We start from the raw sequence: 10,651 nt of genomic DNA, 5'->3' as shown, positions 1-10,651 counted from the left end.
GAATCGAAACCACACAATGAGAAGATTGAATTTTAATCCCCTTTTGTATACACATTGAACAAACTTTGAAAAGAGTTTGCACACAAGTACACACAAGTACACACAAGGTCTCACACACACACTGTACATGACTTAAAGAGCGATGATCTATTTCTCTAGACGTTCTTTGGTAAAAACTCAAAGTTTTAAAAAATGTGGTTTGAAATCGTGTTTTCCCTCAAGACTGCTTGTGTTATACAGAACCAAACGATGACTGGGAGTGTTTTTCTTCTTCTCTCACTCTGGTGTGAAACACAGTAACAGTGTGTGAAGCTGTCCGAGGACTGTTGTGCTTTAAAATGGCTTTTCAATTATTTATTTCTTCTTGCAGGCTTACAGGTATATTGGCTCAGAGTGAGTATCTTATTCATGGATGTCATATTTCTCAAATTTAGTTTGAATAAATTAGGAGTACACATTTTTTTTGTACATTTTGGTGTTGTTCTTTATTCTTTAGTTGTGATAACTTAAATAATGGCTAATTGTTTGCTAGGGACCATATTTTAAAATATGAATATGTTTGCATTTTGTTTTGCTGTATAAGCTACTGACCAAAGCATACATTTCTTGGATTTTGTTTTGAAACAAGCTTGTTGCATTTCTTAAATAATGAAATAAACTATTATAACATGAATAGTGAAATTTGTTAATGGATTCAAAACATTATTTTTATTATTATTAATATGATTAATATGAATCTCAAAGATTTCACTTTCACTTCAATTTTCAGGTGCATCTTAGAATGAATTCCACTTTAGTATTTACAATCTGTAAACAAAATTTATGCATGTCGAAATCGACACTACTTCTTTATTATCAAATGTGTTCTGTTCTGTTTGTCACTGAGAGGAACAGTGTATTAATATACATTTCACATCTGCAGTAAACGTTTAGACAATGTTTAGACTTTTACCCATCTCCCATTTTCACACTTTGTCTGTTTCCCTAATGTCCTATATATATATAATTTACAACTGCAGTAAATTACCCACTGAATATAGTCAATTTCATGGATTTGAATTACTATTATTGTTATCATTCATAATCTCATGGGGGATTCCCACACTTTGTCTTTGTCATCATTGTCATGCAGCCCCAGTTTTGTCTTCTGTGAAATGTTTGTAAATACACACTCAAACCCTGCTAGAGATGCTTAACCTCAAGCTGCTCAAATCAAATCAGTCACACAGCAGATGTTATTGCAGGTGTGCAAAAATCTTTTTTAGCAAGGAAAGTCAGTTAAGAACAAATTCTTATTTTACAATGACAGCCTACCCCAGCCAAACTAACTCAGACAACACTGGCCCAATGGGACTCCTGATCACAGCCGGTTGTGATTGAGCCTGGGATCGAACCAGGGTCAATAGTGACACCTCTAGCACTGAGATGCAGTGTCTTAGACCACTACGCCACTCGGGAGCCCCTGTAGGGGGTGTGGAAACCCTGTTCACTGGAACACATCAGATTGATTTATCATGTGGTTTTAATGAAGAGGCAATAAGAGGGGCTATATTTAAGCAATAAGGCCCGATGGGGTGTCATATATGGCCAATATACCACAGCTAAGGGCTGTTCTTATGCATGACGCAATGCAGTGTGCCTGGATAAAGCCCTAAGCGATGGTTTATTGGTCTTATACCACAAACCTCCGAGGTGCCTTATTGCCATTATGAACAGGTTAAAAATGGTGTTAGAGAAGTAAACAAGTAGTTTTGCGTCATACCCGTGGTATATTGTCTCATATACCACAGCTTTCAGTCAATCAGCATCCGGGACTTGAACTACCCCGATTATAATAGTATTTATATTTATTTAAAGTGTGGCGTGTTATGTGCATGTAGAGCTCCTTTTTCTTTGAAGAAAAAGTCACATTTTTAGCCCTGCAAACCTTAGGTTTTGAAATCGTGTTAACTCTTCACTTCTAGTAGTGTTAACATTATGAGTATAGAGGGTGCAATAAGGGTGCCTGTAAGCTTTGCCTTCTAGAATCTTGAACTCTTCGTTTTTTACCCTGCTGCTACTCGCTGTTTATCTACGCATAGTCACTTTACCCCTACCTACAAGTACAAATTACCTCGACTAACCCGTATCCCCACACATTGACTTGGAATTGTGAGGATTTTTAGACGTAAGAAAATATGTCTATCATCGAAGAGTGATATAGTATACCAACATAGTATACCCATAACATAACTCAGAAATAGCCAAGCCTAATGAACATATAATATTTTGTATTAGACATTGGATAAAATAAAATTGAGAGATTACCATCTGTGGACTCACACTAAGCCAAACACATACAATCACAGAATCATATATGATGAATATTAGATCATTTCAGATAAAGTGGATAAACGGTTCATTTGTTATTATTGCGTTATAGTTTGCGGCTGGTTAGTGAGGAGCAGGGATGCTTCTGTCCCTTTAAGAACGAGCGGTCTGGGGTGGTGCTTTCCTCCGCAAGGGCTTCTTGATATTAATAGTGTTGGTGTCTTGAAACTGACGTAATGCTTGGAGTCTGAGGTCCTGTCAAGCGATAACATTTCTGATAAAGAACTGAGATCACTGCAAACTAATCCTCCTTTTTCCATCCAGACTCAGGCGTTTTAAATATTATACACAGTCACCCTGATTCCACGTGCACAGGCGAGATTTGAAATCGTGTATCCCCTGTAACAAAAAAATGTATAATAGCCTACCCCGAGATCAACAAACAAACAACACAAAGACGGTTCATGGCTTACGCCAAAGCTCCACCATCTTTTAGACTGCAAAGACTATTGCAATTTAATCAACAGGTAAGGACAAACTGAATCAATGCACGTTACTAGCACAGAGGCGAGCAATTAGATGTGAATCTACAGTAGTACCAGAATGCCGCTCGCTTTTAGTGAATGTTATGTAAGAGCTCAGGGATTTTCATGAATCAGTTGTGAGCTACTTTGCTGTGAAAAAAAAAACCCAGCAGTGCTTCTCGGATTTCACATGGCATTTAGGTTTTGTTGGGTCAAACGCATGAGAAATTGAAATTGGCTACTTGCTAGAAGCAGAGGGGGTCACGTATTGAGAAGGAAGAATAACATGAGTTGCAGTAGGTTTGTAGCTTTACTTTCTCCTCTCCGTTTCATTTAATCATTTGATTTCAGGGTGTTGTAGCGTTCGTTTAATTCTTGTAAAAGCGCGACGCATTCTAGATAGGTGTTGGGGACAGAATAGCGCTATCTTCTTGAGAATATCTACTTTTATGTCTGCACACACACACACACACACACACACACACACTGATACTATGAGGATTTTATTTGGCGCATCGTGTGTTTCTGTTTTCATTGTTCGTAAAGAGAGCGCATGGCAGAGGTTATATTAAGTTACAATGTAGCCTAATTGATTGGATTTCTGAAACTTTTGTATTTATTTCATAGTCTAATATTGAAGTTGAATGATTCATGTCGAGAACTGAACAACGTTTAACACTCAATTTGTAAAACTTGTGATGTTCGTCAAAGATAAGAAAACGCGTAGGCATGGCAACACACTTGGGTCTGGAGAATATGTCAACTAACTACAATGAATGAGGCACAGCTAGGTTAGTTACATTTCAAATTAAAGATGTTTCACCAGTAACCCATTTTCTTAACTTTCCACATTGCATTCGTATGCGGTCGAATTTCTACGTTTTTGGTTGTTAGAATGTCCCAAGTCGTGTTGTGATTTTGTTACAAACAAGTGTAACAAAGTGCTGGGAACTTTATCAATGACGGATCACTTGTTCATTATTCAAAAGTCATTATAAACTCGGTGGTTCGAGCCCTGAATGCTAATTGGCTGACAGCCGTGGTATATCAGACCATATACCACAGGTATGACAAAACATATATTTTTAATGCTCTAATTACGGTGGTAATCACTTTATAATAGCAATAAGGCACCTCAGGGGTTTGCGCTATATGGCTTATATACCACGGCTAAGGGCTGTGTCCAAGCACTCCGCGTTGCGCCGAGCTTTAGAGCAGCCCTTAGTTGTGGTACATTGGCCATATACCACACCTCCTCTGGTCTTATTGCTGAAGTATAGCAGGCCACTTGGAAAAGTGAGTCATTTCTATATTCAAATCTATGTGGAGGGGATTAGGCTAAATCTCAAACAAGATGACACTGAGGTGCAGTGTGTGTGTGTGTGTGTGTGTGTGTGTGTGTGTGTGTGTGTGTGTGTGTGTGTGTGTGTGTGTGTGTGTGTGTGTGTGTGTGTGTGTGTGTGTGTGTCTCTGTGTGTGTCTCTGTGTGTGTGTGTCTCTGTGTGTGTGTGTTTGTGTGTGTGTGTGTGAGTCTGGGGAATTCATAAAGTTTAGACTCGCATGACTGGGTATCTTAATGAAGCAGCCCACTTTACAGAAACTTAACTTAGCTTTTCATAATGTTGTCATAAAGTGTTATAAAGATCATATATTTCTACCATTGTGATACCTGCTTCGTTGCTTTAGTGAGGAGGTGAGGTAGTTTGGTTTGCTACTCAGCTGTTGGGGCAAAGTGCTGCTTTCAGAGGCATGTAAAACTGTCTTACTAGTAGTGCAGAACAGTTACACTATACCCTCGGTGTGTGTATGAACTTGATAGATACATTGTAACCATGGACATTGTAGCAAATAACCCCCTAAAGGTCTGGCCTTTTTCAAGGCATAACTTTTTACTTTTAGCCAGTGTTTCTGTCGATCTAAACTTACTATTTTTCAGTTTGTAAGAAAATATATTTATTTTATCTGAACACAACTCTAAATCTCCAACTTTTCAGCTTCTCTTAGACTTGGTTTGTAGTGACGTTGTTATGACAATTTTTTATTTTTTACATGACACAAAATGATCATGTTGGCTCCAGTAGATGCCTCGTACTCTTTCCCGTAAACTGCGAAACCAACCAACCAGCCTACACGGCAACATACGTCAGGAAAAGTCACAGATCCTGTCTATGAAAGCCCTCTTGTCAGTGAACGTTCTTTAATGACGTGGCCAAAGCAAATAAAGGCTTTCCATCATTCGAGGAGGGTAGAGAGTTAAAACATAGTCTCAACAATGTATAACAACAGGCTATTTATTTATTGTATTGGCTACCCGTATGTCTTATGTACCAAATATTTATGTTGTGCATATGAATAACAACTTAATAGTGATAACACACACGTGCATAAATTGTATTTATTAAACATAATATACATCAAAATATCTGGCCGCAAAAATATACACTTCTCAAAGTCAACTTTGTCCTCACTGTAGCCGTGTACCTACTACTGAATCTGAATGATACACAATGCACTTCACAAATAATTATTAAGTTTACGCTGGGAAATGTTTTGTCACAATAATCCACTGATGTGCGAAGCCACTCTTTAGTCTCATTTTCTAAGACAATTTTAGTTTGGCTTTTTTTTAGTAATTAGCGAATTATGGAAAAACAATAAGACGTAACATCAGTATTCTGTCGTGTTTACTACTCTATACAAGGACGGCTTCTTTCAAAACGGAGAGAAAAGATCCAAACAGTTAGTTTGATAAGAGCTGTGTGAAGTCTCTGCTGAATTGTGGTAGGTATATTTGAAGTGTAAATTGTTTCCCCATCTGTGAGTTCTTTGGAGGCAGGGGGGGGGGGGGGGGGGGGGCTGCAGGAAATCAGCAATGTATAGGGAAGGAGCTTTATGGCTGACGCATGGATTTGAGTCTCGTCGTCGGTCGGAGAAAGCAACAATGGGTGGTTTTGTGTTTGTTATACATATGGCTTTAGAGTTTGCACAACTTCTTCTAGGGTGATTTTTTTTCCCGAATTGCTGTGAGGCCAGCCTCTCACTTTGCAGTGTATCTTTGTACCAAATTCCACATGTAGGTGTTGCTGTATAAATACATTATTAATGAAAATATACATAGTTTGAAGCCCCATGAAATTAAACAGTTTTGTAAAATATAAAAATCCTATAGGACATGAGAACCTTAACTAGAGCAGATTAAACACATCCATGGCTCCCTGAGAACCTTAACTAGAGCAGATTAAACACATCTATGTCTCCCTGAGAACCTTAACTAGAGCAGATTAAACACATCTATGTCTCCCTGAGAACCTTAACTAGAGCAGATTAAACACATCTATGTCTCCCTGAGAACCTTAACTAGAGCAGATTAAACACATCTATGTCTCCCTGAGAACCTTAACTAGAGCAGATTAAACACATATATGTCTCCCTGAGAACCTTAACTAGAGCAGATTAAACACATCCTCCCTGAGAACCTTAACTAGAGCAGATTAAACACATCTCCCTGAGAACCTTAACTAGAGCAGATTAAACACATCTATGTCCTGAGAACCTTAACTAGAGCAGATTAAACACATCTATGTCTCCCTGAGAACCTTAACTAGAGCAGATTAAACACATCTATGTCTCCCTGAGAACCTTAACTAGAGCAGATTAAACACATCTATGTCTCCCTGAGAACCTTAACTAGAGCAGATTAAACACATCTATGTCTCCCTGAGAACCTTAACTAGAGTAGATTAAACACATCTATGTCTCCCTGAAGAATTGTAGACGGCGACGATCCTAATGTAATTTGAGACGTAGACTATTACAGAAATGAGGTCAAATGGTGATACGTTTATTGATGAAGATTTAGATTTGTTTTGTCGACTCAGGCACCCTTCATTACCATACAGCAAAGTTTTGCATTTTTCTGGAGGCGGTTGTATCTCAGTGAAAACACATTGAAATCGAAAATTATCCTTAGACATACTGTATAATATCTGTATAGTCATTTCTGACCGTTGTCTAGGAAACCCCCCTAATATCCATTCACTGAAATAGACAAGAGTAAAGGCCTGCTCACATATATTTTCTCACTTTGAATGTTGTTTTTGCTTTTAAAACAAAAAGCACTCTATGGATGTCACGTTCTGACCTTTATTTCCTTTGTTTTGTCTTTGTTTAGTATGGTCAGGGCGTGAGTTGGGGTGGGCAGTCTATGTGTGTTTTTCTATGTTTTTCCATTTCTATGTTTGGCCTGATATGGTTCTCAATCAGAGGCAGCTGTTTATCGTTGTCCCTGATTGAGAACCATATTTAGGTTGCCTGGGTTTCACTGTTGGTTTGTGGGTGTTTGTTTCCGTGTGAGTGTTTGTCGCCACGCGGTACTGTTTCGGTTTGGTTATTTCACGTATTCGTTTATTGTTTTTTGTATTGCATAGTGTTCAGTGCTTTTCTTATTAAAATCGTCGTGAACACTTACCACACCGCATCTTGGTCCGATCCTTACTCCTCTTCAGACGAAGAGGAGGAAATCTGCCGTTACAATGGAACACACTGGTCTACTGTGCCTTTAAATATTCAGTTTAATGCTTTTGCAAGTGACTAGACACCTCCTCTGGTGGTTTGATACATGCAACCAGGAGAGGCAGGAAACTTGTGATTTTCCTTAACCCTCTGACATAATTCACATGTTTACTTTGAGAGGATGGACAGCAGTAATTGCTAGCGGTAAAACTGTGTAATAACACATTGGCAAACAAATATACTGAACAAAAATATAAGCGCAACATGGAACAATTTTTAAGATTTTACCGCGCTACAGTTCATATAAGGAAATCAGTTAACTTAATCATCTCTGTGCATTCAAATTGCCATCGACAAAAATGCAATTGTGTTTGTTGCCCGTAGCTTATACCTGCCCATACCATAACTCCACTGCTACCATGGGGTACTCTGTTCACAACGTTGACGTCAGCAAACCGTTCACCCACACGACCCCATACATGTGGTCTGCAGGCCGGTTGGACGTGTTGCCAATTTCTCTAGAAATTTCTCAATTTCTCTTATGGTAGAGAAATTAACATACAATTCTCTGGCCACAGCTCTGGTGGACATTCCTGCAGTCAGCATGCCAATTGCACGCTCCCTCAAAACTTGAGGCTCACTAACAGGGATGTAAACAAATTTCTGCACAAAATTTGAGAAAAATAAGCTTTTGTGCATATGAAACATTTCTGGGATCTTTTATTTCAGCTCATGAGACACGAGACCAACATGTGACTTGTTGCGTTTATATTTTTGTTCAGTATAGTTTTTTTCCAGGTTTGTGGGAAAATGGGTCCGGGTTAGAGTAGCCTATAATAGTTGTTTATACAGCTTATTCTTTTCTTTTGGTTTGTTTTAAAAAGTCTGTCCCACTGTCAATAACCTGTAATAGTTATTTTATTTCACACAACTGTTGCATTTAACAGAAACATGTTTTTCATATATTCTGAACAACAGGCTCTCAAAGGGACAGAAAGTGGGCCTTGTTCTTGTCAGTTAAGAGCAAATTCTTATTTACAATGATGCCCTACCCCGGCCAAACCCTAACCTGGATGACGCGGGGCCAATTGTGCTCCGCCCTATGGGACTCCTAATCACGGCCGTTTGTGATACAGCCAGGAATTGAACCAGGGTCTGTAGTGACCCCTCTAGCACTGAGATACAGTACCTTAGACCGCTGCGCCACTTGGGAAGCCCCCTGAGTGTGTTCACCTGTTAAAGCAAGTCAGTATTTGAACAATTGCTTGTTGTACCTCCTCCAGTCATATGGATGGGGGTGGCTTGTACTGGGCTCTGTATGCAGCAGTGGCCTATGGTGTGGTTTGGGAAGGTGTAATGATGTGGGCCTAGACACTTTCTGTTTTATATTAGGGATAAATCAAGAGGCCTACGTTTCCAGACCTGCTGTCTGTGTCTGGTAGACATTTCTTGTAGGTTTAGATCAGGATTAGCCCTTTATCACATAAGAATCCGCACCTCTTTTCTACACCAGACTTAGAAGTTGTGTTTGTGTGTGTTTGTGTTTTATCTTAGGACTTCCATAATGCACTTTGGGCTAGCCAGCTTAGAAATTCCCTTAACCATCACTCAGACACAGATAAACCTATTGATTAGGAGCAGAGTATGCAAAAAATTTTGGTTATCTCCTCTCCTCTCCTCTCCTCTCCTCTCCTCTCCTCTCCTCTCCTCTCCTCTCTTCTCCACTTTAGAACTCTGATGAGTCAGTTTAGCCTCTGTGTTCATGATCTGTCTATCAGGGTGTGTTCTTTATTTCCTCCACTATTGTTCAGTGTTTTTCTCCTGTAGTGGGCACGGCATAGGCCATTACATCTCAGACAGGTTGGACAGGATGAGTCGTCGAGAAGAGTTGGAGAAAACAGTGTTCCTGGGGAAGGTTTGTTTTCCTGTATCCAATTTGGTTTGCCAGAGGGTCTACCATTAGAGCTCCTATTCATTCATGAGACCGACAGCCCGGCAGTTGGATGATGCCTTGCACAGGACTGACTCTGATTTGTAATGACCGCGTCATTAATTTGTGTTTTTACTGATCATTGTTCTCTCTCTCGAAATCACATGGAAGGCAAAATGTCGGTCAGTATGGCCTTCATACGTTTTATGACTTATTATAGCTATTGTTATAGATATCTTTATAGCTATTGTTTTGAGACAAATTTAGAGGTTTACTTGCATGTTTAATGTGCATACATGTTAAGGTACATGTAGACTTTAAAGAATATATTGTGTTGATTTCACTTTTTTTGTGCTTCCTTGATTTTTACGTGTTTCCTTTTTTTTTATGGGGTGTGATTGCAGAGAGAGAAGCGTTGTGATGTGTGCTCCAGTGGAACCCAGGACTGCTATGACCTGTGACCTCTGAAGACACACGTGGAAGAAGAGAGACAACTTTTACAAACTTCAGAAAGACCCTGCCGCCAACAACAACAAGACCAAAGAAAAGACAATGGAATAAATGAATCTCCGGCATGGACGTGGAATTAAGGATACCTCAGTCAAGAAGCAGGGACCCTGGATGTTGATGCTACCCTGATAATCTTTCTCCCTGTGGAATCTGTGCTGATAATGCGCTAACCCAATGCTCAGCAGAGGTATGATCTCTCTTGTTGTAGGATTAGAAAAATGTGAATATTGTTTATTTTCGCGTAATTTGAAATGGTTTCAAGTCAGCCGATACCCAAATTATGAATTATTGTAAACACTTTTTTTTCAATCTTTTTCGAAAACCGAGTCACAGGGTTCTCAAAATATATTTTATCGAACTGTAGCTTAATCCTCGTTGTTGTGGAGTTGTTTTGTTCGGCTTCTTTTTAGCAGTTTTATGTTCTTAGCTGTGGTATATTCCAGCATTTTGATCTGGTGTTGAAGGCAGTACCATCTGTATTTGTAGAGCTTATTATGTGGAATGTTGTCTATATTGACTTACTTAATGTTTCGACCTCCCCCTGGACCACACACATGCTCATGGTACGTTCTCCGTTCACTCTGTTCTTGTCTAGATGGGTCAACTGACAGTTTTATTGTCTGTATCTTTATGATCTGATCGTTTACAAAACGTTCCAGGAGGTTGTTGCTATAAAGTAGGTTTCTACAGTGTTGTTACAGCTTAGTCATACCTAACGTTTATTCATACTGAGACACACAGTTACTGGCAGTACATATAGACAACAGTATTTCATGTTATTGACAGATAACAGTAACAGGACTCATACCTGAAGTTAATTTCACATACTGAGACACAACGTTTCAGGTGAATTTGCAGGGTAGGA

The 10,651-nt window shown here is 39.2% G+C and overlaps 1 protein-coding gene across 1 annotated transcript in view; it reads left to right on the top strand.

Moving 5' to 3' along the window:
- The first annotated feature begins 2,635 nt into the window (after positions 1–2,635).
- Positions 2,636–10,651, top strand: part of LOC139373818 (zinc finger transcription factor Trps1-like) — a 219,415-nt gene continuing 211,399 nt past the window's right edge. Inside the window, exons 1-2 of the mRNA XM_071114858.1 lie at positions 2,636–2,837; positions 9,685–9,973. Coding sequence (XP_070970959.1) covers positions 9,961–9,973 — 13 coding nt within the window. The 5' untranslated portion in view covers positions 2,636–2,837; positions 9,685–9,960. The remainder of the gene's footprint in view (positions 2,838–9,684; positions 9,974–10,651) is intronic.

Source organism: Oncorhynchus clarkii, chromosome 18 (assembly GCF_045791955.1).
Source record: "Oncorhynchus clarkii lewisi isolate Uvic-CL-2024 chromosome 18, UVic_Ocla_1.0, whole genome shotgun sequence".
NCBI classification, from domain to species: Eukaryota; Metazoa; Chordata; class Actinopteri; order Salmoniformes; family Salmonidae; genus Oncorhynchus; species Oncorhynchus clarkii.
This window is presented reverse-complemented; position numbering and strand designations above follow the sequence as displayed.